A 27,750-nucleotide genomic window follows, 5' to 3' on the forward strand; every position below is an offset into this window, starting at 1 on the left:
TTATTGATGACCAAGTTAGAGAATAAGAAGTTAATTTCGAAGTTCTACAAAACCCTGCAGGCTGAACAAGACAATAATATGGACATTACATATAAATGGGAAACAGAAAGAAATATTATAGTTGCAGATGAAAATTGGGAGGAATCATTCAATGAAGGACATCAAATGTTTAGTAGTATTATATGGAAAGAGTTTGAATGGAGAGTAAAAATGCGATATTTTCTGGTACCGTTGCATATTTCAAAATATAGTAAAATGTTTGAGGCGTTCAGGGCACGTCCCTCCGGAAGGAGGCCCCGGGGAAGACCCAGGACACGCTGGAGAGACTATGTCTCTCGGCTGGCCTGGGAACGTCTCGGGGTCCCCCTGGAAGAGCTGGAGGAAGTGGCCGGGGAGAGGGAAGTCTGGGCCTTCCTACTGAGGATGCTGCCCCCGCGACCCGGAAACGGCTAAGCGGAAGAAGATGGATGGATGGATGGATGGTAAAATGTTTGACAAGTGCTTGGAGGGGTTGTGGCCAAGTATGAGACTATATACATATATTCTGGGAAAAACATTAAAAAAAAAAATAGATAGAAAGAATTGCTAATGTAAAAATGTATTTGGATGTACAGTTGTTTATACTGGGTATTATCCCCAAAAATGTCCCAGTAAAGAGAAGGAAAATTATTAGGATGTTAATTACAATAGCAAAAAAAATGATTACAGTTTGCTGGCTTGAACCACAACCCCCTTGTGCAAAGCAATGGTGAGACAGAATGAAAGATGTGTTGAATATGGAAAAAGTAACCGCAAGATTACAGAACAAAATGAAAGAATTTGAGGACCTGTGGATACCCTCAATGCGAGAGACAATGGAAGTCTAACCACCCCACAAAAGGTATTATTTACAATATTGTAATATAGATTATTTATCATATTTGGAAAAAACTTGTTTTTATGTTTAACCTTTGCTGTTGTTTTTGGTTTAGTTTTGTTAGGTTTAGTTTTTTTGTTTTGTTTTTATTTTGTTACACTTGTAAGTTATTTGTATGTTTGCAAATAAAAATAAAGTAATAAAAAAAACCAAAAAAAAAACAGGTGTTTAGATGGCAACAAAAGACAGTGTTTAATTAGACAGAAGAGGAGGAGCTGGGGTGGGGGTGGGTTGCGAAGTGTTTGCTGACGAAGCGTGTGGTAGGTGTGTTGCCGTGATTTAAATGCAGTGCTGAGACCAATGGGAAGCACAGAACATGATCAGCTGGATGATTCACTGATTAGGGGATAGATGCTGTCAGTTGTTACAGGGTTCCCGCGGGGTCTTAAAAAGTCTTAAAAGCATTGAATTTATGAATTGGGAAATAATACCTTAAAAAGACTTGAAAAAGTCTGGAATTTTGATATCCGGGTCTTGAAATTTGTGCAGTAACTTCAGGTATCACATTTACCTCTCTAAAGTTTCCATTTGTCAACCACTATTATTTTGATTAAATAACGTAATAGCCTAAATAAACAGTGGCGGAACCAATAATTGAGAAAGCAACGCTGCCCGGATCCGAACACTTCACTTTGCGACAGACTGACCTAAACTTCTCTCTCAACGTCCTCTCGTCAACGTCGACTGGGACGCACATCGCATGTAGACCCACTTCATGCTGAGGTTATGGGGAAATGTAAATTTAATGAAGCGTGGCAAGATAAACAAGCATTTTGTCACTGGTTAAAACCGGTGGACAACAACGTATTTGAGGCTTTTTGTACAGTATGCAAAAAAAAGATTCAGCTTGGTAACATGGGTGTGAAGGCTTTGTAGTCTCATGCCAAGTCATGTAAGCACATCAACTCTATCAAAGCTAAGGAGAAAACACTTTCCATCGACGGAGTGTTTCAACCTGCTAACGTTAGCCAGCTAACTGTTAACGCGCCTGAAGCAGAAGATAACGTTAACCAACCAGCTGCTTGCGCTAGCACAGCCCCTCCAGTTACGACCGCAACTAACGGTAGAGTGGATCTGCGCACAACTTTTGGATTCACACCTACAATGAAAGCAGAGGTGTTGTGGACTCTTAACACCATCGCCAAACATCAGTCCTACAATGGAAATGAGGGTATTTCAGAGCTTTTCAAAAGCATGTTCCCTGATTCCGACATCGCTACCACGTTTACTTGTGGGTCCGACAAAACGGCATACATAGCCAAGTTTGGTTTAGCGGTTCACATCAAAGAGGAATTGGTGTCCAAAGTAAACAAATCGCCGTTCGTTCTTATGTTCGACGAGAGCCTCAACGAGACAACAAAAAACAAACAGCTGGATGTGCATGTTCGCTTCTGGGACGAGGGACAGGTTCAGTCCAGATACCTGGGCTCCCAGTTTATGGGACATTCCACTGCACAAGACCTGCTGTCACATCTCAAAGTAAGCATAACCTTTTTTATTCTAAATGTTTCTCAATCTATATTGATATAATTTTGTGGGCACACATCGTCCTGTAAAAGCAATGTCACATGACCAATTATGTACTTGCCTTAACAATGTTTATTTTTTATGTTTATGTACTTGGCAGACACTTTTATCCAAAGCAACATATAAAATACATAAAAAACAATCACTATAAAAATTCTAATAACTTATGGAAAGAATAATGTTGGTACAAGTAGAATACATAAATGGTCGTCTGTAAGGTTCCTAATCAGTCCTTTTTCATAGCACAGATGCACAAGTGAACAGATGTGTCATGTACTCTAAAAATGTTGGAATTGATTCAGTAAATTTTTTTGCTCTTTTGAAAATCTAAAATATAACTGACCCAAGTATACAACTGTGCCTTATAGTATAATGATGTGTAGTACTAGTATAGTGTGTGTGTGTGTGTGTCTCTCTAACAATGTGTGCTGCTCATCTTGAGTAATCAAATGCATCCCTTTTTAAGGAATGTATGGACAAACTGGACCTCAGACACTTGGTGTCCATTTCAATGGATGGGCCCAGTGTGAACTGGAAACTCTTCGACATTTTCCAGAAAGATCAATCTGAGCAGTACGGAGGTGAGGAGTTTATAATGCCATTACTGTGTGTGCGAGTATGTATATGACCCATTTGTAATTATAAAAATTAATTTTATTTGTTGTGCACTTTTACATTGAATAAACTATTTAAACGTGCTACAGAGCATTGCTACATAGAATTTGTTTTTTTAATATCAAGTTTCCAATGAAACCTTCAGGTGTTCAGCTCATTTGTGTGGGGAGCTGTGGCTTACACACGCTACACAACGCATTCAAGTGTGGGTTCAGTGCATGGCAGCTGGACAAGTTGCTGAGAGCAATGCACACATTGTTTCACAATGTGCCTGCCAGGAGAGAGGATTACATCACCATAACCAAGTCCAGTGTGTTCCCCCTGTCTTTCTGTGCCCATCGGTTGTGGAGAGAGCCTTGGCTGTCTGGCCATCACTTCTCCTGTACATGGAAGCTGTGAAAACAAAGAGACTCTCCAACCCTGGGACAGGTAGGCCCTTCTTAAATGCTGTGAATAGGTCTGTGACTGTGTCCTAATCAGTGGTGGAAAGAGTACTGAAAATCTGTACTCTAGTACAAGTACTGTTACTTTGCTAAAATATTTCTCAGAGTAAAAGTACTGGTGTTAGAGAAATACTCCAGTAAAAGTCCAAAGTAATCAGAGTATTAGTTCCTTTTAACGGCTGATGTCACCATCACTTCTCCAGACTAGGGCTGGAAATTGTGTGTTTTCCTTTACCAAAAGTTAAAACACCAACAATCTATTCATCATTAATCATTGATAAGATACAAAACAAGTGTTTTTCCCTCATTTGAAGTTTTTATTTCCTTATTCAGTAAATGTCTCCGGCAGACAAAAAACTAAATGACATGAGGAGCCGCGACTATTGATTAAATATCCATGAATCCATTTTAACTGGTTAAATTCTTCATTCAGAATCAATGAAAGATCAATCATTAACATCCATTTTTTGTTTGGTTTTGTTTTCCGTCCTCATGACCCGGTTTCCATCGGCTTGTTTGCTATCAGATCACCTTACTGGCTACAAAAATGCAGATAAAAGCTTTGGATAGGAATTAAAATTGGACTCAGTACTCAACTATGATTTTAAAAGTAACTTAGTAGATTACATGGATTAATGAATACTTAAGTACAAGTAAAACTACAGACTTGAAAATCTACTCATAAAAGTACAACTACCCCCAAAAAACTACTTAATTACAGTGATCTGAGTATTTGTAATTAATTACTTCCACCTCTGGTCCTAATCCTGGTGTTGGTATGGCCTTGTCATAGTTTTTGTAATATGGCTAAGTTGAAATTCTCCTGCCTCTCTGTCTGTCTCTTTCTCAGCATCCTATGACACAGTTGCAGCAGCCATAAAGGATCCACTCATCTTGGCCAAATTGCAGTTCTACGCAGCACTTGCCAGGACCTTCACTCCCTTCTTGAAAAAATATCAGACAGATAATCCTGTGCTCCCATTCCTCCCCAAGGATCTCACCGAGTTGATGATGGTGATAATTTACATAACGTTATAATAACCACTGATTGGGCTCAGTTGATACATTTTAACAACATGGGGTTTGTGGTTAGGATGTCTAGAAATAGTGGCTACATTGTGCATCATCATCAGACAATTTGATGTTGGTGATTAATGTGCCACACCCGACATTTCTGTGTTTGTCTGTTGACAGAGTCTACTCAGACGTTTCATAAAGAGAGAAGTCCTCCACGATATCACTGCCCTGCAGCTGACCAAACTGGATGTTACAGACAAGACCATCTGGCTCAGCCCACAAGACATCAGCATTGGTCTAGGTGCAGAGTCGGTCCTTAAGGTAGTGTGATGTTTTCAAAAGATCGTTTAACAAATGGTTAGGCTGAACCAGGTCAGTGAAGACATGTTCTATATTCATGGCTAATTTCTCTGTAGAGCATCAAAGGTGCAGAGCTCAGGGTGCTAGAGTTCAAGAGAGAGTGCATGCAGGGACTGTGTAACATCATCAGGAAAGTGCAGGACAAGAGCCCCCTCAAGTATCTGACTGTTAGGCAGTTGGTGTGCCTGGATCCGTCAGTAATGTACAGAGAACCCGAAAGATGCAGGAATCACATGAAAGGGCTGGTTCAGAGGTTTCTTCAGGATAAACAGCTAACTGATACTTCTGCAGGTAGGAATAAGAGGCAAATTATAGACTTCACAAGAATTTATCCTCAATCTGATTTGCTGGTAATGCCCAATGATTTATCAATGTTTTTCTCTATTTTTTCTCATCTGTTTTGTCATAGGGGACGTCATACTGCAGCAGTTTGACAGTCTCCTGTCCTTGAAGAGCAGGAGTGAGGACTTCCTCTCCTTTCCTCCCATGCAGAAGAGGCTGGACGTCTTCCTGTGCAGTGCCATGGAGCCTTATCCAGAGCTGTGGGCCTTCTGCAAGAAGCTGCTCATCCTCTCCCACGGCCAAGCTACGGTTGAACGTGGATTCTCCATCAATAAAGAGGTTGAGTCAGATAACTTGAAGGAGGACACTGTGGTCACACGGAGACTGGTGTGTGACTACATCATACAACATGGAGGTGTTACCCAGGTAAGATGACCCCTGCCTGGACTAGTAATATGTTGTTGACTTAAAAGTTGATAGAATCAACATACATAGTTGGTCTCTTGAGTTTGTCACTGACTCTGGTTCTCTTTTCTCAACCCGATACCCAGGTTCCACTCAGTAAACAGCTACTGGCAAGTGTAGCAAGAGCTAGGACAAGGTATCGTATCCATCTTGAGACCAATAGAAAGAACAAGGAGGCAAAAGACCAGGCTCTCAAGAGGAAGGAGGCAGAGGACTGTCTTCAGGAGTTGAAGGTGAAGCGAAGATGCATACAGGAGGTATCTGAGGGTCTGGCTAGGGATGCGGACAGGCTGGCTGAGGAGGCTGAAGCGAAGGCAGGGAGCAAAATGGCTGACCTGACACCAGGTCCAACATCCTGCGGAGAGGCCATAAGGAGAAGTTGGCAGAAATGGCTCTCCTTGATAAAGAGATCACTGCTGAGAGTGCAGAACTTAGGGGTTGATTGTGTGATCGTAATCTTATTTATTGTTGAGTTTATTTTAATTGTGTATTGCTCAAGAGTGTACTCCCCATATTCCCAGCATGGAATAAGTAGATTTGTTAATGTTAGCAATGTTAAAAAAACAACTTAACTGTGTTAAGCAATCTTTTTTTTTTGTGGTCTGCTGAAAATTTCTTTGGTTTTTCACACCTCTGTTTGGCTTGTTGTCTGTGGTCTGTGCTGTGGTGTTGTAGCGTAAGTAGGCCTACTCACTATTATGCTGCAATATTACATAATTCTTCCATAATGCTTTACGCAGTCCACATTTTCACATTTGTTTGAGAAATAAATGATCAAACAAAAAAAAGTGTTTTTCTTTGCCGGTAGGTCTGTGAAATATGCCGTGAAATAGGTATTAAATTTTTATATAAATGGTCTTAAAAAGGACTTAAAAAGACTTGAATTTGACTTGAAGAAACCTGTAGGAACCCTGTGTTAACAGCTACTGACAGATGAAGGTGCTGGACTAGCTTGACTTCCATGCCTTCCTGAACTAACGCAATGCTCAGTTATATAAATGATGTAATGCAATCTTTACAGTTAATAATTTGACACTGTTTTATTATGTTTTTTGTTTTTTTTGCAGTTTGATGTAAAGAACCAAAGAATGTTTTTGAGAAGAACCAAATACAGTGATATTCATCAGGAGGACTTGTTTGTCGGAAGTCGAATAAATGTCTTTTCCCGGCAGCTGAATCTGATAGAGTATGGAGATCAGTATACAGCAAACAACTTGAGCAGCAAAAAAGAAAGGTACACTCTGAGCTGGATGCTATTATTATTATTATTATTATTATTATTATTATTATTATTATTATTATTATTATTATTATTATCCTGTTCTGTGATTATTATTATTATTCATAAAAGTTGCTCTTTAAGGAGTAATGAAGAAACGGTTTAACCAAACACAACTTAACCTTTACAGTGCAATGTTTTACTTTTAAATTGATAGGCTGTAATATAATGTGCTCTTGAATTAAGAGAAAAGTAAATAAATACATCCATTCTACATCAGAGTTTCTCAAATGGGGGTATGCAATGGCACTATAGGGAGTACTGAAAGGAGAGAGGGCAAATGTAACAAAAGAAAGCATTAAAAATGTGTTTTATAATATTTATTTTTAGTTAGAATGACAATCATGTTACATTTTACCAGCAACTCAGATAATGACAACAAAAACATGCAAAAAAGGAGAAAAATATACTGAACTCGAAAAGCACTCGGATAGCGATAGTGTGGATGGGAAAATTAATGGGATATATATCTATATATTTTCTTTTGGTTGCAAGAACATCACCAAAATGTAATCACCTGTTCCTTGTCTTATTCTTCAATTTTCCTGAACATTTCATCCAAATCCGTTCATAACCTTTCAATTTATCTTGCTAACACACTGACTGACTGACTGACAGATAAACGGAGGGTGAAAGATAACCTAATGCTGTGTGCTTGGCGGAGGTAATAATAAAAGGAATAGACAAACAACAACAAAATACACAAAGTGACAACAAAGACACACTAAATGAGAGAAAAATACACAAGATCGCTACAAAATACACAAAAATAACAGAGAAACATTCAAAACGACATAAGAAACAACCAAACAACAAAAACATACTCACACAAAATAAGAGAAAAATATAATGAATAATTAAAAAAAAAAAAAAAAAAAGATAAACAACAACAAAATAGACAAAATGACACCAAAAACACACACAATAACACAAAAAACAAACATAATGCAGATAGAAATGATCTTGATTAGAACATGAACTGAAAATACAATGGTCAGTCTTGGTCCCACATCAGGAGGGAGATGACCACACATAATAAAAACTATAGAAATATTATTCAGGAGGCATTAAATACTTTCATTCAATTTATTTACAAAATTTGATTCTTTAAAATGTGTGTTATCACTCATTCATTCCATTATTATAATCTGTAGTTGTTTTTTTCCCACAGAATTCTGAGTAAAAGGTTGTAGTTGGACAAAGGGGATACTTGGATTGAAAAGTAAGAGAAAGGGCGTACTTGAGTTAAAGAAGTTTGAGGACCAATGTTCTACATAACACTGTAGGATCCCTACTTTTAAGAATGGGCATAAACCCTGAAAGAAAAATAAATGATAAATGCAATGTGACAATCAAAAGTTATGCAATAACAAAATATGTTTGTTCAGTGGTTGAATAACGCAAGAATAAAGTAAATCAAAACATAATATTGATTTAATTTATGGTAATTAGATTGTGACTGTAAAAAGAGGATGAAGACACCACATTTTAACCATAAAGTTAGGGGGTTGTGGAACACCAACCACTATCTTATCCCTGCAGTGACCTCACACCAGGTTTCAGACCAGACTCAGATCTACACAAACTAGTTTAGTTTTATCCAATTGTTGTCTATGATATCAGATGCTTCCTGTTTTCCTCTCCATTCTGCAGAACTCTTGCTTTGATAAAGCCAGATATGATCACAAAGATCGGAGATGTCCTTGAACTTATCTACTCCTCCAACTTGATGGTGACCAAGGCTAAAATGACCAAGCTGACACGGTAAGTTAAGTAGGGCGTGTTATAATACAACTAATAACATACAGTAATAACAGACACTGTGGAGTGAAACAGAAAGAGGCCGTTTGGTGCCAGTTTCTTCTTTCAGACAGATGGACCACAAAGCTCTGCTTTCCAAACATATGGCATACCAAGGTCAATCAAGGCCACATTACCTGCAAACTGTTTGTTTTATCAGCTGCTTTTAACCAATTCAATCTTAGCCTCAGATTTTACATTTTACTTTTCGTAGCAAAAGTAAGTACAAAAGCTGCCCTAATGCCTTAAAGACCGTATTTGTGTACTTGTGTTTAATTTTCACCTTTTCACTGTGTACTCAAACAATTGAAAACCCATTAAATGCACAAAATAAAATTGTCTTTTCGGCTACTAGAACAGTGCCTGTTGGAAGTATGTATTCATATAGTGGGAGCTTAAGTAGAGTCATTTATGGCCAAATGAGTATGTGTTTGAAGGTTGGTTGTACAAAGAGGTGTACATACTCAGTACTCTGTAGTGTTATAAAGGGGTTTATTTAACCAGAAGTACCGCAGTCAATACTGTGCTCAATACCGCGAGGGAGGTAATCTCAAGATAAAATTAAAATACTCCAAAATAACGGATGCACACACTCGGGCTATGTGGAAGCTGTTGACAAAGTTTCAGGTCAAACAGAAACACACCGCGTCGGAGAGAAATTCGCTCAACACACACGCACACGCACACAGAACTTCCTTGCTTTTATAGAGAGATGACGTTTTTCAGGTAAAAAAAAAATATAAAATCAATAATCTTTTTCATTTTCCTGTTAAAGGGTAACTAAACCCCCAGGTTTTTGCTGACCTGCCACTAGGAAGGAAATTTAAAAAATGCCGCCATTATGGGCGCTACTCCTGGGGAAGTTATGACACGCCTAGTCACAGCGGCCCTGCCCCACAGTGGTGCACAGTGCACAGCTGATCTGTGCTCAACCCCCACACACACAAACAATCCCGACGTGACGCTCAACCACTCACATACAACCCTACAGACACTATAGCGTGCACGAGCAAACAGCACCTGCTCTCCACCCATGAGCCCAAAAACCAACTCAATGCACACACATACCAGGGAGATGGTCACATACATATATGTACATACACACACAGCTTGAAGAAGCCACTGATTAGACCAAAATCTGCTCTTTATAGAAGCACAGAGCAACAATTGTCACCACAGCTGAGCATTAATAAATAAATACATTTTTTAATTTTTTTAAGAGAAATGGAGAAAAAAAGACCAAAAAAGCTGTCAAATGCATTCACCCAGAACTAATCTAACTAGGAGTAGTTTTTTTGAGGTAGAAGCAACCAAAAACTTTGTGAACATAGTAGACTAAAGTTAAGAAATACTTCTGATGACTAGATGATTACTAAAACAAAGTAAAACATTCCTCAGAAGATTCAATCTAAGACTTACCACTGTTAATGTCATTGGATTATAGCCACTGTGATATAGTATGTGGAGCATTGGTCAGAAGAAGGGATGCTTTTGTGCTTGCTTTAAATAGAGCTGCATGGTGATCAGAGGCCACTGTAACCTCAAGTGTAAGCCTTTCTAAGGGGAAATTTGTACACACGTAACACCTTGTATGACGTTACCTAAAAGCCGCTGTTAATATAGCAAAGCTATAAGGTCAATTATCCCTTTGCACTTCAAAGACATACATTCTTGTGTACTCTACTGAGGTCCTCAGATGATTTAAATAGGGAATATTCAAAGCATTTTCTGTTTAAGAAACTATCAGCAAAGGACCAAATTATTCAGGAAATGCATTTTGATTTTTTAGTCATTAAAATAACTGTTGATGTGAATGAGGTGTCACTATCTTTAAGAACTGTAAGTACTGTTTACAGAAAAGACAATAGACATCTAAAGATACTATGCAACCCCTGATGAACTCTACATTTTTTGGTTTTGTTACTTAACAGGAGTCAAGCAGCAGACTTTTATGTGGAGCATCAGTCAAAGCCTTTATTCAAGTGAGTGCCTATTTTCAAAGATCAGCAAGCGTCCAATCAACAACTTCTATCTTGACTGCAGCTGATCAGTGACACCTCTTCTGTTGTTAATCACAGAGTACTCCAGCGTTGCTTTGTTGTTGCAGTAACCTCGTGCAGTTTGTGTCCTCGGGCCCAGTGGTTGCCATGGAGCTGATGGGTGCCGAGGCCTTGTCTATCTGGCGGAGACTCCTGGGACCAGCAGACTCTGCTGTGGAACAGGGGGAAGTGCCGCAGAGCATCCGTGCACAGTGTGGAACAGATGGCATCAAAAATGTTTGCCATGGCTCCGATTCACTTGCTGCAGCGGCAAGAGTGAGACCTTTGAACCTTATTCATTTTCCCATGCATGCTTAGTGTCCCAATCACAAATGTTACCAAAACTTATGAACTTTTACTGTTATTTGTACAGGAGCTTGAGTTTTTCTTCCCTTCCACAATCGGCCAAAGTGTTCCCAACACAGCCACCTTCATTGACTGCACTTGCTGCATTATCAAACCTCATGCTGTGTCAGAAGGTAAGCAATCCTTATTTGCTACAGGGTTATCCACTTCATTCTATGAACTCTATCCTGTTTACCTTTTATAGTACCTGTTTGTGAGATATATTTGGCAGCAAGGGAAATTTTGATCCTTAAAGTTGAAATGATAAAATCACAGTGCTCTAATTTCAAGATATTTTTCATGCAAAATGATCTGAGCACAATAACCACATATCAGCTATGTGAGTGAGAGAAAGAACATTATATTTTAAACATTAAAATGTAATGATTGTTTATTTATTTTTTAACAATTTTTGAATTGAAGCAATTTTGAAAAGCTAACAAAAATCATGCTGACACATCAAACATTCACCATGCAACTTTGTATGAACAAGGTAAATTGCATTTTTCAGTTACAATTACATTTTTAATTACTAATGTTCAATTACAATATGTTTTTATCCTCAGAAAGTAAATTACCTTTACATTCTCAATTACTAAAGTTCAATTACAATAACCACACTTACTGAGCCTGAAATAAATAACCTAATAAAAGTTAACTTTCCTCTTGTGTTAGTTTTCTGTTAGCATCTTTTTATGATAACTGGTCCTAAATCATCTGTAAAACACACTAAAAACAACAATCATCTAATTTTTTTCCTATCTCTTGATCACCTTTTTAGGCTTCCTAATCAATGAAAATATAGGTTTTAATATTTTTGGTATGGGCATCTGAGACTTTTTTGAAACATATTTTAGTAATTGCTAACTACATAAGTATAGAACTGTAACATAATTTTCCAGTTTTTCATTAAATTATAATTGATATTTTTTATAGAATTTTCAAGGCAATTACAAATACAAAGTCAATTATCATAACTCAATTACAATTACGTTTATGACAAACTGATTTTTTAGATTACAATTATAATTATGCCATAATTGTAATTTATTAGCAATTACACAATTATAATTGACCCCAACCCTGAATACAGTTATATAATACAACATAGTATTTGTTATTTGCACCTGGAAAGAAACTGCATTTTGATTTATCATATACATTTTGTGGGTTTTTCTCCACGACCTATCACTGCATTCATTTATGAGAACCATAGTGTTTATATTGCTGTATAATGACATTAGCCAACTGCACAAAAACAACATATATCCATTTTCTTTAAAGGAAGTTTGCAAGTTTGCAACTTGTACGGTAGAACATTCAAAACCCTCAGACCAAGTTACCCAAAGCAAGCTAAACCTTTTTCTTTAGATTGACAGGCTGATCTTGAGGTTTTATTATCCATGTGATTCAGTCATCTGTACCAAAGGCAGTAGAGTATCAGCATGATAGATCCTCCACCATGCTCTATAGCAGTGACTCTCAAATGTTCTTGCTTTGGGGGCACACTGTCACCAATTAACAAGCCATTTCATTAAACAATATTCCGTCTTGACCCTGAAATGATCAGATTATCACAGTAGGGCCAGGACTCTGAGGCATGCAGGGAAGATTGTGGCAGACCCCTCCCACCCTGGACACAAACTGTTTCAATTTCTCCCCTCTGGAAGGAGGTTTCAGTCCATTAAAGGGGACATATCATGCTAAATCCACTTTTTTAGCCCTTAAATGCATTTTGTTGTATATTTAGAGTGCTTAGAAGTACAGAAAAAATCAAATAAGTCTCTTCAGGTGCTCCGTAGATATCTTTATATTCTGTTTTGCTCATATTTTTCAATCTGTTTTGATTTTTCTATTCTCCATTACGTTTTTTGAACTATTACATCACAGTATTTGTAGCGGAACTGCCAAATTAGTACATCAACTCCAGGTCCAACACAATCCGCCATTTTTATTTCTCGCTTATATTTTGTAGTCCAAGATCAAGGATGCCGAAGTTACGAGAGGATAAGTCAAAATGTTGGGTTGTTGGATGTAGTAACCCACACGCTTCATTACACCGTCTCCCAGCATCAGAACCTTTTCGAAGTGCCTGGTTGAGTTTTATTTTTCACAGAAATGTACCCACATCTGTGGGTTAGGTCATTTTTGTGTGCGCGAAGCACTTCAAGGATGACTGCTTCACCAGTATAAAGAAGGATTTGCCGAAAGACTTTGTCTGATTGAGGGGTCAATTCCTTCTATTTTTGGAGACGACGAACAGAGCACTTTGGTAAGCTGTAAATAACGCTAAAAAGTGTGATGATAAGACGTCCCTGTCATTGTTTTGTTAGCATTAGCAGTTGCACCGTCTTCAGACTTCATATGTTAGCGCTGTGTGCTCGTTTTAGATCCTTGGTGATATGGCCTATGTGATTTAATTTAAGTCTAAAGTTTTCATTAGTCATTTCATTTTGCCCTTTTTGTCTCCGAAAAGACTGTATTAAAATGCATTTTGTGACGTTAGCTTGGCGCTAGCGTTAGCTCGGTGCTTGTGTTAGCTCACTTGTTAGGGTTCTGCAGGTTCATCATCTTCATTTTCATAAATAAATAAAAAGTTTATGCGCCGCTACATAGCCGTATCTCTTCTATCAAACTACAAAAATGGCCGAGCAGGGTGGAGTTGAACCGAGTGTCACCTGAAGAGGGGGCGGGGTTTGGAGTGTCTCATTTGCATTTAAAGAGACTGCACCAAAATGAGTTGCTCTCAGAAGTACATCAGAAAAGGGGTAGAAAAGGGGCCTGTGGAGCTATAATAATGAGGATTTCAGACCCAAGCATTGCAGTTCCGCTTTATATAGACCACAACTGTATGATTTATATGTAAAAAGGAAGGATTTAAAACCATGATATGTCCCTTGTAAGACCAGAACTTTCAGACACATAAACAGCTTCTTTCCCTCTGCCACCAGCCTCATGAACTCAGCCCCAGTTCCCCAATCTAGTTTGATAACTCCAGCCAATCAGACGTAATATTTTTAGACCTAAATATCTAGATTTTGCTCCTCACACTCACAAAATCACTTTATTCAAAAATGAATTTAAAAGCTCTTTTCAAAATAAGGAAAAGGCGATACATTTACGCCTTATGAGTATGTAAATAATGAAAAACACTACTTCAAAAAACACCCCAAGGCACATACCTGTAAGCCACTGAAAAAAAGGTCAATAACCCACTTTTGGGCACCTACCCAAATAGTAAGACCCATTAGATTACAATGGGCATGCAGTACTTCTCTTACTGGGTTTTGTTTGGTCTACTAGGAGCACACAGATAAACTGCATTTCTACCAAGCCCCATTTCAGTTTTAGCTGTGATAAAGCTTTATCTCGGAGCCTCTGTGGCTTATCTCTTTTAGCTGCTGTAAACAGTTGTGCCTTTCTCTGTGTAGTGGTGTTCTCCTTAGTTTAATTTGAAGACTATAGCACTACTCCTTCTGGCTCAGCTTAAAGCTTATTCCAGGCCTTTTTTAAAGAATGTATTACTTGGTTTAAACATTTTATGAAAACTTTTGTATTTAGATTAACTGAATTGACAAGTATTAATATCAGTATTTTGCTGTCAATAATTTATAAAAACTTTGCCAAGTAGGTATTTCCAGCTCTAATGCTCATAAGTAATGCATCTGTACTCTCTTGCATAACGGTGCCATCCTGTAGATATGAATGTCTTTAAACAAAGACACAACGAGGTTCCCAAATTTTGTTTCCTAAATCCCTGGCCCTGATCTCTGTTGTTGGAGCATGCCGCTGGAGCTCTGACCTGTGAAATATGAACTTCTCCGTACAGAGCTGAAGTATGCATGCAGAAAGTTGTTGACTGAGGATAGTCCTGAGCTCAGTGCTTTTGACATGTAAGCCCCAGCAAAGAAACTAGCTCACTGCAGGTCATGCATCTGTCATTTTATATTTCTGATTAGACCTTAGTGCTTGTCCTTGGCGCTTATTAGTTTAGTGTCTGATTTAGACTTAGCTTCCTATTGACTGCTATTTATAGCAATGGAAATAACAGTGGATGCCTTTGTTTTCTGTCTCTTGACCAGTGCAACTAGCAGCTCCAAAGTCTGTGTTCCTCGCTTTGAATTATGTTTGTAAAATCTTTTACCCCGCTGTCATATTGGTTGCCGCATGCACTATACGACATGGAACAAAACAGAAATCATGCTGGAATATTGTGGGCTGAGTGTCTTTTTGATTAATAGTTCTGAGTCAGAGTTCACTGTTAGGTGAAAAATAAACACAGGAATGATACCATTGTTTCATTTTTTATTTTGCTTTTCTGTTTCCAGTACCCAACCTTCTCTCATGGAGAATAACTCAAATAACTCTAGTTTTTGTTACTATGTGTGTGAGTACCATAACTCTGGTAATTCGTTCTGTTGTGACATCCAGCTATACCTGCATGATTAAAGCTACGCCATTGAAGGTAACCCCACCTTAACCCTTCTTGCTGAAACATGTTGAAATCTTTGCTGTGGGAAAAGTTAATGAGAGGACACATGGACAAAAAAGTGGAAGGATGGGCATATTTAATTTGCCTTTGGGGATCATTAAGCCTGCAATCAGATGCCATGAAACACCTCAAATCTAAAGTATGCCATGACAAGTTTCATTAGATATTCAGACCTCAGGATAAGTTAATTTTTATCCGTCAATCCTTCTTATATATATCCTATATTGCGCTCAGGCTAGCTGACTCAGGACAAAAGAACACCAGCCTGTTACATCAGAGAGAAAGGCAATTACATGACATGAAGCACATATTTTTTTTGTCTACTACAAACCTGTAACAGCAGGCATCAAGACTTAATGGGGCAGTATTATGAAAAAAAATCACTTAATAATGGTTTTGCTACAGTGTTATACAATCCTTTCGCCTCATTCAGAGGGCCAAAGTTGAAAAAGTTGTTTCCTTCCTCCGTTGTTATTCCACATTTTGTAAAAAGTCAGCTTTAAATGGGCGAGTTGGATTTTTCTCGCGTTGTGAATCACGTAAATTCCTCCCCCTGACAATCCTGGCTCCTCCTAATCTATAAGAACCAGTTTAATTTTTAGTAGCCGTTATACCGCCTTTTTGACATGAACCCACCCGTGACAAGACAGCAATGTAGCCGCTCCGGTGAGTGCTTGCAGCTGAAACAGCTGACTGACTCCGTTGCTGATGTAATAAACACACACCGTGGGGCAGCGTTTGTCTGACTCACAATCACAATAACTGCTTGAATAGTCATGTGTTTTACTGTAATGTGCAGTTTTTTTGGCTAAAAACAATAACAACAGTGTGTGCATAGCAAAAAAAATTTGCTAGTGATCAGCTGTGGTGTGGAGTCTGTGTCTACAGACACGCCCACTCATGAAGGCCCCAAAACTGCCTGTTTTTAGAAGCGTCATTAAAGGGACTTTTCATAGGGCTAAAACTCTGGAAAACAGGCGAGTTTGGGAAAATTAACCTCAAATACTATGTTGTTGGGGTTCTTAGAACAAATGGAGATGGGTGAACAATAGCACTGGACCTTTAAGGTCAAATGATCTTGTGTTTGTTTGCTTTTAGCCTTAGACTCGAGAGATCAAACATCAAATCAGCACATCTTATTAACACCTTTTGCTGTTCTGAATTGGTTTTAATTTAAATCATTTGTTCTACATGAAGGCGATGTAGTGGTTAGCACGTCCATCTCACAGCAAGAAGGTCCTGGGTACAAGCCCTGAGGTAAACACTTGGGTCCTTTCTGTGCAGAGTTTGCATGTTCTCCCTGTGCTTGTGTGGGTTTGCTTTGGCTAGTCCAGCTTCCACAATCCACAATCCAAAAACATGACTGTCAGATTGATTGGAGTCTCTAAATTGCCTGTAGGAGTGAGTGTCAGTGGTTGCCAGTGTTTACCTGTGATGGACTGGCACCCTGTCCAGGATGTAACCCCGCCTAACGCCTATAGAGAGCTCGAGATAGGCACCAGCAGACCCCCGCGACCCTGGAAAAAAGGAGCAAGCGGGTCAGAAAATGGATGGATGGATGTTTTACATGAGTTCCTATGTGAATTAATTATCAATCAGCATTCTAGAGACTTCAAATTAGTGGTTTTTTTTGGTATATGTACACATGAAAGAATAAGCTCATTGTTGCATGAATCTTGTGGCATTGCACCACAAGAAAAAAAGCCCACTTACTTGTGAATCACTCAATAGTGCCTGCCTTAGCATACACACATATAACACATACAGAGCGGAAACTAATAAAGGAAATCATAGTGCCTATAAGACCACCTACTTTGAAGGCATAGATGCTTTGTCATTTGATTTAGTGTTAATTACTTGAAAATATAAGAAATGTGCCTTTGCTTTGATTTGCGATATCAAATAACTTGAGTGGAACAATGCTGCATTTAGGAAAGACTGTCCACTGTGTGACTGATCTGAAATGTTACATTTTCTACTGACCTATCTATCAGGGATACTTAATCTTCAGAGTTGACATGCTACTTTAATCTGGCAGTGTACACATTAACAAGTTTTTTTGTTTCAAACAAGAACCCTCAACAAAGTAGATGGTAGATAACACACACACACACACACACACACACACACACACACACACACACACACAGGGACAGTGCAGGCAAACAGTATTTACGAGAGAGATAGGACTCAGTTGATCTCCACACAGACTTACTTTACACATAAGGTAGTGTAAGAGACTGGGGCACAATCATGTTTCTCTTAATAATCTGGATTTTTATAATACGGCCAACCTGAGATCAAACTAGGTCGTACATGGTCCCTGAACTGAAATATGTTTGACAGCTCTGTTGTAGAAGGTCCAGGCCTACAGGTGGGGTTGTGCTGTCATAAACAAGCCAAACTGCTCAAAATACAAAGCTGCCATTGTTTTACTGTCACCACAAGGTATTTACCTTCAGACGTTAGGTGACATATTTGGCATGAGCTAAGAATAGTTAGCGAGAATGTTTGAGCTGCTGAGATCAACAGTCGGTTCAAATTCAGACACTAAAGCACCTTGTTCTGAAGTGCTCTGAGAATCACCTGAAAAGCTTATTTGTTCCTTATACGTGCACAGAGAACAGCCGTTATAGAGGAAGTTGTGACTGAAAATGCTCTCAGACATGACTGGAATCAAGAGGCCACTGTTGCCAGGCACCCAGAACTGGATCTCCTAGCAACAGCTGCTTTGGGGAGCTGCGTTGAGTGTGTGCGCCTGTCTGAGACACGTGGCAGCTGGCTGGGGAGGGCACAGAGCACTCAGGAGGGGGTTCCTTAACCAATGCAATGTAACCAGACTGTGACAGAAGCAGAGGATAATTAATCTACGCTCAGTGTCACCTGATCCTACATGAACGTTACTATTGCGTCTTTGAATTTTAATGGAAGATGTCCTCTTGGACAGGCTGCTTTTTATCAGATGTCAGAATGAGATAATGACAGTGGCGCCCCCGTTTAAATGTGTGTGTGCAGCAGTCTGACCTTCAGTGGCCCTGGTGTACCTTAGTGGGCTCAGCCGTACAATTTCTACAATAATGCATCACCACAGTGACAAAAGGTGCAGCTCTTTATCTGGCTTTGTGCAGGACAGACTCTAATAATAGCTCGGACATTTGTAAGACAATCTACGTGTACTCCACCCAAAGGAGACAGTGGTGATGACAGTCCTCACCACTGTGAGGACTGTCATATGTGAACTAGCTTTTTTGCACATAAAAAAAAGGCTGTGTTTATTTGTATTAACTGTTGCGCTTCAGTCAATTACAGCCACCATCTCAGTGATTGTTGTTGGATTTGGATCAGTTCCAAGAGTCTATTGTCACACTAAACACCTCACTTATCGATGTGTGTAAACTTTAAGAGAGCTTGTAAAAATGTGTAGATATGATGGACCTTTGATGTGTTGACAGGTATAACTGGGAATATCCTGAACTCCATATCTGCTGCTGGATTTGAAATCTCAGCTCTACAGATGGTAAGAAGTTAAACAAATAATTGTTTTCTTTGACATTAGCTTAAAAGATTTAGCTTATTACCACTCTGTAAGTGGTAGTTATTGTAATACACGCTATTGGCTGTCATTAGGCCCTCATCAGAGTGCCAATGAAGCAAATTGTGACCCTGTTCAGTCCATTTGTTTTGTTCCAATCAAGGAGGTGATGCAGGTCAAAATAAATAGATGTGTTTTCTAACATGCAGTGTGTTGTCTAGTAAAAAAAAAACATACACATTTAGTAGTTAATGTTAAAATGTGTGATCGTTCCCCTTTATTGTCATATATGTACAGGAAGATTTAGATTTAGACAAATTTATTTATCCCAAAGGGCAATTTAGTTTTTGCAGTCCACCAGGCCATACATACATTCAAAACAGCAGACAGCAGACAAGACAACAATAAAAGTCAGTACATTAACAGAGATACTCATTCCACATCAGTTTCTATCCACCGTGTAGTTCAGCATCCACAGACTGAAAATAAATAAATAATAATAATAATAATTATAATAATACAAATTGATCAGTCCATAATACTCCTATCCAGTCCATAATACCTCCTATAATAGCCTGATGGCAGAATTAATAATACATACATGGAATGTGTTCTCTGCTATTAACCAAACTCTCAGGCAACTACAGTGTAGCACTTCGGGGAACAGTTAGAGTTAAGGAACATGCTCAAGGTCCCACAGAGAGGGCCCACAGTGGATTCGAACCAGTGATCGTCCGGGTACAATTCAATGAATACTTTTGTTCCCAGCTACATCCTTTATTGTTTCGCTTGACCAGTAATTCATTATAACATAAATTCTTAGTCATCAAAGTTTTTTTAAGTGATAAGGTTTAGTTTTGTTTCTACAATACAACTTTAATGTTCCATATGACGTGTGCGGTTGGTGTTTTCTCAGTTCAGCATGGAGCGGGCAAATGCTGAGGAATTCTACGAAGTGTACAAAGGCATCGTTTCTGAGTATCCTGTGAGTATAAACACCACAGTGTGGTGCCATTACAGCATCATTGTTCTGTCAGCTGCTACTTTTGATTGTGTCCAAACAAATGCTCCACGATGCATGAAGCTGAAGCTTAGAAGGGTTTAGATGCGTGACTAAAGATAACAAAGACAGACAGATTTTAGTTGTAGAAAAAAGGTGCATGGTGGTGTAGTGGTTATCACAACCTCCTCACAGCACAGGTTCCCTGGGGTGGACAATAGGGTCCTTTCTGTGTGGAGTTTGCATGTTCTCTCAGTGCTTGCGTGGGTTTTTTCTTGATACTCCGGCTTCCTCCCACAATAAGAAAAACAAAAACATGACTGTTGGGTACATTGTAAGAGTGAACGGGAGTGTGAATGATTGTCTATCTGGGTGTGTGTTGCCCTGTCATGTCCCCACTTTGCGGCTGAAGAAAGGTGGAGAAAGGCACCAGCAGACCCCATGACCCTAAAAAAGAGCAAGTGGGTCAGAAAATGGATGGATGGTTAGCTCAGAAAACTGGTGTGTTTGAGTTATGGTATTTTGAAATTAATTGATCATATATTTTCATTGCAGAATATGGTGACAGAGCTGTGTTCTGGACCATGTTTGGTCCTTGAGATCACCGGTGCCAACGTAACCAAGACCTTCAGGGAATTCTGTGGACCTGCTGATCCAGTGAGTCTGTTTCTCTTTCCATTCGCTAGCAGCAGCAGCATGTTATTCAGCCAAAGGTCACAAGTCTTTTTGGATGCAGTGACAACAGTCAATATTTCTTCTGCAATCAGTCCTCTGTCATGCTTTCTCTCAGTGTATTTTTTTAACATTGCAGTGAGAATCAAACCACATTCTCACCTATTACAGAAACACAAAACATGAAGAAATGAGTTCTGACAGCAAAGCATTACTAAGTCTAAACATCTGAAAATTCTAGTCCTTTTAAATCTGTAGTACATACAATATAATAAATAAAGTTTTTTATTACAATTTTTGATTTCTATATATTTTCGAAGAAATCCTGTGCGATTAGAGAATACTGTATTTTATTATGAAGGAATTGTTATTTTATTAATACCGTATATGTATCACTTGTCCTATTTCACTGTGTTTCATCACACCTTTTTTTTTATGATTTGCTGTGTTTGCATCCAGACATTACTTAATAGATTGTGTCTCTATGAGGTGAGAAAAATCTCTTTTTCATGAATTATTGTATTTCAAGGTGAAGAGGTGAGGCATGGGCAGGAAGTACATTAGCTGTGGCCAAGGTTAAGAAAAGGTTTCTCAAAATTAATTAAAGTCAATGTCATTGTCTGCCGAAGTAAAACAGGATTATCCAAGTGTTTGTGTTTGTATGTGTATGTGTTTGTATGTTCCTGCGTGTTCAGAGCTGCAGGGCTGTGCTGGTGCGTGAGGTGAAACCTAATGACATGAAGCTCTGCTCAGTTACATCTGCCACAGTTTGTTCCTACCAGGTGCCACAGATGTGTATGACTCAGCTGTGGAGTTTGTTAGAAACACATTTCTAACTCAGGCTGTCTGTCCTTCGGCTGCACACTCAAATGTTTGACAGGCTGTATTTATCAGACCTGCTGTTCACAGTCAAACCATTACTGAGGCTGCAGCCACACAGCAAAAGCAAAAGCTTTTCATAATTAGGGGCCAGTTTCCCACAATTGGTTTACACCTTTTGTTATTCTGTGTATTCTTTTTATTTATTCATTTCAAGAAAAGGCGTTTTCTTTCTTTCTTTCTTTCTTTCTTTCTTTCTTTCTTTCTTTCTTCTTAGAAAATATTATTTCCATTGCGTGATCAATCACCAAAATTCGCACAAAGGTCCAATCCCATGCCAGATTGCCTTTTTGTGTTTTGTTTGTATTATTTAAATTATTCTGTGTGTGAATCTTTGGGTGTCGTTTGGTTGTTTCTCTGTTATTTTTGTGTATTTTGTAGTGATTTTGTGTGTTTTTCTCTCATTTTAGTGTGTCTGTGTTGTCTTTTTTGTGTTGCTGGTAATAATAATAATAATAATAATAATAATAATAATAATAATAATAATAATTTTTTTCTCTTAGTGTTTGTGTGTTTTTGGTGTCATTTTGCGTAATTTGTTCTTTTTATTATTCAGTATATTTTCCTCTTATTTTTGTCGTTTCGTGAGTTGCTGGTAATTGTTAGCTTTATCATTTTTAACAAAAAATAAAAAGGAAAGGAAAGAAATACGTTTTAGTGACAATATTAAATTGTTCTGCAACAAGAGTGGCTGAAATAACACAAATTTTAAAAACATTTTAATTAAACTAACCCTCTTCCCCTGGTCAGGGGTCTGCAAAAACAAGCTATAGGGAGCCATTGCAAAAGAGTCAAAGGGCCACATTAGGCCCCAGAGCTGCAGGTTGCAGACCCCTGCCCTGGGAGAACCACAGCTGAACATCTGGCCTGGTATCATAGTCCATCAGTTCTGGTCCCTCTTTGCTGGTTCTGATGAGCGTGTACGCTTTTTTTACTGTTGCCCTCAATGTGAGTGCGCACTCAGTGAAGGACTCGATTTGCCTGGCTCCATTCATAGTGGATCGCACGCACTCACAATTGACATTGGTGTTTCTACTCAGCGCATTCACCGTTGCATTACTCAGAGCCAAGTTTTGTGTGTGTGTGTGTGTGTGTGTGTGTGTGTGTGTGTGTGTGTGAGAGAGAGAGAGAGAGAGCGCTCAGCCGCTCTGTCCAAAATAAGGTCACCCATACGCACTCGCACGGATGCGACCAGATAAAATTTTCACTCGCACACACTGAAAATATACTCGCATATGCGACCATTTTGGTCGCAGTCTCGAGCCCTTTTGTGGGTCAGACACTGAACTCTAAATTGCTCCCAACGGTCGACCAGCGTCTTGCATGGCAGCTCTGTCATATTGGCGTGTAAATGTGAGTGTGACTGAGCTGATATTGTGCATGTCCACACTGTGGAACTCTTTGCGACTGTTTTCTCCATAGTGAGTAACAAATGTAGAGACTTTATCTTGTGTTATTGGAGAGTTTTCTGATGTTTTAGAGACATAACGGCACGTATCACTCCCTGCTGTGAGGACAGTAAGAGGCTCACAGTCACAGCTACTCCTCACAGAAGCAGGTGCAGCTGAGCCCAGCTGATCAAATCACATCCACACTGCAGATGATCTTTCCACCTTAGACAATGTTTCTTTTAGGTTTACAAGCTATGTATCGCATCTGTTATCACTGTCTCTCTCTCTGAACTTTTTGAGTGTGAGGAAGATTTGCCATCCACTAAACTGCTATATCTTTCTACTATTTAATATGTCACTATCTGTAATACAGTATATACTGTACATAGTTTCAAACGTGTAAACATATGAATTCACAATCTGCTACTTGTGCTATCATATTGGGAGTATCTACAGTACAGTATCAGAAGCAGATCAGAATTGAAAGTGTGTAATTTCTTGGGCTCATCTATGAAGCGATGCATTGTTTTCTCACTGCTTAGAGGTCACAGGTTAAAGCTCACTGGCCCAGGTCTTTTTGTATAGATATTGCATGTTTTCCTTGTGTTTAAGCCTATCTCAGATAAAGCACCCCTTGCTACCTGGTGCATGATAATTAGACATTGAATAAATAAAAAAATGTATTACCGTATTTTTCGGACTATAAGGCGCACCATCAATGAATGGGTCTGACCGGGTCTATTTTCATACATAAGGCACACCGGACTATAAGGCGCACCAGTTTGTTGTTGTTGTTATTTTTATTTTTATTTTTATTTTTATTTTTATTTTTATTTTTATTTTTATTTTTATTTTTTTTATTAAGGCTCATTAAGCGAAACAAAATAGTCAGATGACTCAAACTTTATTCAACTCATTAACAATAATTCTCAACATTGTTCAGGTTTAACACATAAAATATAGAACATTACATTCACTTTTTCAGTTCAGTATGTTGAAGCACAGTACTGTACATATCACTTCACGAGGCGTCTGACTACGGTAGCCCTGAAGCGCCAAAAATCCATCAAGTGGTGCAGCTTCGTAGTTTACCAAAGTTGTACTAAAACATTTTGACATAATAATTTCATACACAAGGCGCACCTGATTATAAGGCGCACTGTAGATTTTTGAGAAAATTAAAGGATTTTAAGTGCGCCTTATAGTCTGAAAAATACGGTACTTGTCTTAGTACTGAAAATATTCTAAAGTATATATACTGATAGAGAAATGCTCTCTATTGTATAATGCACATTCAAACAGCCCCTTTATTCAGCTACAGTTTTTAAACATTGACCTCCTTTAGTCAGACATAATATGGTCCAAAATGCAGTCCAACTCTCTTTGGAGTTGCTTGTTGTGAAAATAGACTATTGATAAATTCATGCTGACTAATCTGTAAATAGCACAGGTCCAGTGTGAACTAAAAAAACAGATGAATCTGCAGTTGCACGTGCACAGCTAAATCCACTGACCTCAATCACATTTCACACTTTCAACGTTGATCAATTTGGTTATGCTGGGTGTTTTGTATCTGAAGATATAAAACTCTGTATAAACACAACACTCCCTCAGTTGGTTTTCAAACACTTTCTGTCATTAAGTCGTGATCCAGCCTGTTTTTGTCTCCATTAAGCTCTCTATATCCATTCCATGGGACAACCCTCTATCCTTCAATCGGCAGTCTATTATAAGCATTTGCTAGACATTAACAATGCACTGTAGTGATCAATGTTGGTTTAGAACTGTAGATATTCCATATAGAACAAATAAAACTGGCCTGACTTTTTTTGTCACACGAGCCTGAGATCTGCTTCTTGCCTAACATGATTGGGAAGTATGCTTTTCCTATTGATTGTGGAGTCATAATGCCTTTTGTGGAAAACTATATCAGCATCTGGTGGCCACTGCTCTAAATATAGTGCACTATAGTAATCTCAGAAGGACTGCTAATGGTGGGAATGTAAGTAGCTATTGACATAGTTCCAGTTTAATGTTTTGTTTGATTTGATAGCTTTTAACTAAGTTCTTTAAAAGCACTGAGTAGTTTTTTATTAAAAAGTCTTCCTACAGTCCTACCATGCCCCTTTTCTTTAAAAAAAAAAAAAAAAAAACCACAGGCCAATCAGAAGATGAGTTTACTGACTGTTGTTGTTATAAACATGTTTTATCAGCAGTGTTGCTCTAAATACTCAAAATGACTAAAACAGGATGATTAAATGTACCTGACAACTTTGTATGCAACACTAACATAGATTGTTTGCATGTGTTAATCTTCACCTTAAAATTGTGTTTAATGGGTTTATTTTGACATTTTGATTTTTATTGTTTAACATTATTCTGCGTCGGCCCCTTTGTAATAGTAGTCGATAAAAATCCCCCACTTTTTGATGTCAGCTGAGTGTGTCATGGCTCATCCAACTAAGGTGTCTGAGCACTATTCTTATGTGCTCAGACACCTTATTCTTATGTATATTAAACCAAACTCTGTCTTCACAGTGCTGAGATGGCATGCAATATTGGGATTTGCATTTGTTGCCCAAAATGCGTGCCTGATGAAGGCATATTTTATTCCTGAATATGTTCATATTTTTGATCCATCTAAAATATACTGTAATTCTGTTCTAGATCTTTTTTTCTTTATCAAGACTGTGTTTCGCTTTTTCTTTCCCCAAAACAAGGTCTCAAATCTCAATCTGCAATTATGACATGATTACAGAATAGTAAGATTCTGGGAGCTTATATATTTTGGGTGCTAAAACGGTGCTTACTGACTAACCCATCTACCTCTAGAATGAAGACCTTTCCCCAGAACTGTCTTCCTACTGTTAGAACCACAGGTGTACAGTATATCTCATCCTGGGTTGGTTTATCAGGGTCAAGGAGGGCACCTACTTGGCCATGACGCATGGCTTATAACGTCCTCATCTAGTTTGTTGATTTTGCAGTGGCACACTTTGTGTTAGCTACTAACTACAACTTTGGAATGTGCTGACAAACAGTATTTCTTAGTGTGTATAATTTGTTCATGTTCATTGTACCTGTATGTGCCAGAAAGTCCAAAAAGTCCTTTATTTTGTTGATCAACACCAATCAGGATAAAATAAAAGATTAAACTAACTAGCAAATGCTGCATTAGGTAAGTTGTACACAGAGTACTAACACTATTTGAAAATTGGCTTCTTTAAAGCTGCAGTATATACAGTAAGTTTTTTGTATTGCTTAATTTGGTCAAAAATCCATAATCACCTTTGAGCATATTGTTATTCAAAGTGTTCTGATAGCCAACTGGACGTCTGCATCTTCCCTTGGCCCTGTATAAGAATGTATTTGAAATCCAGGAGTGTCACGCGACCTTTCAACCAATCAGAGATCTTTTTACAAATAGAGTGCTCCATGAGCTGTTTTGGTGTGTTGCTAATCAAATTAAACACTGACAGCAGGTTAGTCAGGAGTAACTCATGTAATTACCAGAGGGCAGTGAGGAGCAAAGAATTGTTTTATAGTTAAGAAAATCTCCCCTTTGGCTTTGTCGGCTTCAGCCCTTTGTGAAACAGCATCTTAAACACGCACTGCGCATCTAGTGTGTGTATGTCTTTGCATTTATCTTGTCTTAATTTAATTATTTTAGTTGGCTATATTCTCTATTCTCTCATGTTACTTTTATTATTTTTGGTACTCGGTCAATATATCCTATTACATTTTCAATGATTTCGAGAGTGAGAAAGCAGCTAAACTTGTCAAAAGGTTTGTAACATGGATATGCTCATCTTATGCTGACTTTTGCATAGTTGTGAGGGAGTTCTTCAGACAGGCCTAGTGTGTTTATATCCTTCAATGTTGACATTTATAAATAACATAAATTGTACAAAAATACATTTTGATATTATTATACCTCCTAAACCTTTCCTTAGAAGTCATGACACTGAGAAACTTCATTCCAACACTTTGTTTACCTCCCAATTTAGATAAATACACATTTAAACCTTCTATCATTGGCCCTTTCCTCCATCAGGACAATATGTTTAACTTCAGACTTAATATTATTGATGTCCTACAGAGAAGGAACTGTGTTTTTTGTTTCCATTTTTGCTCAATGTCTTCTACGTATGTCCACACTTTGGATAACTGCGTCTATCATAACTCTTAATTGAGAAAGAATAAAATCTATTTAAAATAAATAAATAAATTACAATTGGGGTTATTACATCAAAAGCATGATTACAACCCAAATATTATCTCTATAATCAGTGGTTAAATCATTGTTTTTTTTGTTTTTTTGAGCTTGTGAAGAGATACTTGGCTAACAGTAGTATCTAATTTTGATACATCACCAAAGAGATGGTGATGAATAGATCAAAAGATAGATCAAAAGAAAAAACATTTCTGTTGAGAAAATGAATGTTTTAAATCGCTTTAAGGATTATTCTAGGTAGGTTTATGATGTTCAAATGTGTATAGCACAGGAGGAGAAATGTCTAGTCACTGTAATGCACTCCGCTGTGAGAAGCAAACCTGTTTTTTTTTTCTTCCTTGCTGTATTACAATTGATACGGGAAAATATATGATTTTTCCAGCATATCAAATAAATGTGTCGCACAACACACTATTGAGGGGTAAATAGTTCACCCCGTGATTTAATTATTCATGTTGGGCC

The 27,750-nt window shown here is 38.2% G+C and overlaps 2 protein-coding genes across 5 annotated transcripts in view; both read left to right on the plus strand.

Moving 5' to 3' along the window:
• The window catches only part of nme7 (NME/NM23 family member 7), a 33,978-nt gene that overhangs the window by 4,084 nt on the left and 2,144 nt on the right, over positions 1–27,750 (plus strand). For all 4 annotated transcript variants that reach the window (XR_003673948.1, XM_028445221.1, XM_028445222.1 and 1 more), the window contains exons 3-10: positions 6,693–6,859; positions 8,558–8,668; positions 10,636–10,686; positions 10,812–11,019; positions 11,117–11,222; positions 19,033–19,097; positions 20,029–20,097; positions 20,668–20,769. Coding sequence is in view for 3 of the 4 variants with exons in the window: in XM_028445221.1 (XP_028301022.1) it covers positions 6,693–6,859; positions 8,558–8,668; positions 10,636–10,686; positions 10,812–11,019; positions 11,117–11,222; positions 19,033–19,097; positions 20,029–20,097; positions 20,668–20,769 (879 nt within the window). In the remaining variant the exon portion in view is untranslated. The remainder of the gene's footprint in view (positions 1–6,692; positions 6,860–8,557; positions 8,669–10,635; positions 10,687–10,811; positions 11,020–11,116; positions 11,223–19,032; positions 19,098–20,028; positions 20,098–20,667; positions 20,770–27,750) is intronic.
• On the plus strand, positions 1,290–6,212 carry LOC114462415 (uncharacterized). Its single transcript, XM_028445220.1, has 8 exons — positions 1,290–2,395; positions 2,910–3,024; positions 3,204–3,487; positions 4,352–4,515; positions 4,696–4,839; positions 4,935–5,169; positions 5,288–5,586; positions 5,712–6,212. The coding sequence occupies exons 3-8, from the start codon at positions 3,277–3,279 to the stop codon at positions 6,195–6,197; spliced, it is 1,539 nt and encodes a 512-aa protein (XP_028301021.1). The 5' UTR covers positions 1,290–2,395; positions 2,910–3,024; positions 3,204–3,276; the 3' UTR covers positions 6,198–6,212.

This window comes from Gouania willdenowi, chromosome 4, assembly GCF_900634775.1.
Source record: "Gouania willdenowi chromosome 4, fGouWil2.1, whole genome shotgun sequence".
Taxonomy (NCBI): Eukaryota; Metazoa; Chordata; class Actinopteri; order Blenniiformes; family Gobiesocidae; genus Gouania; species Gouania willdenowi.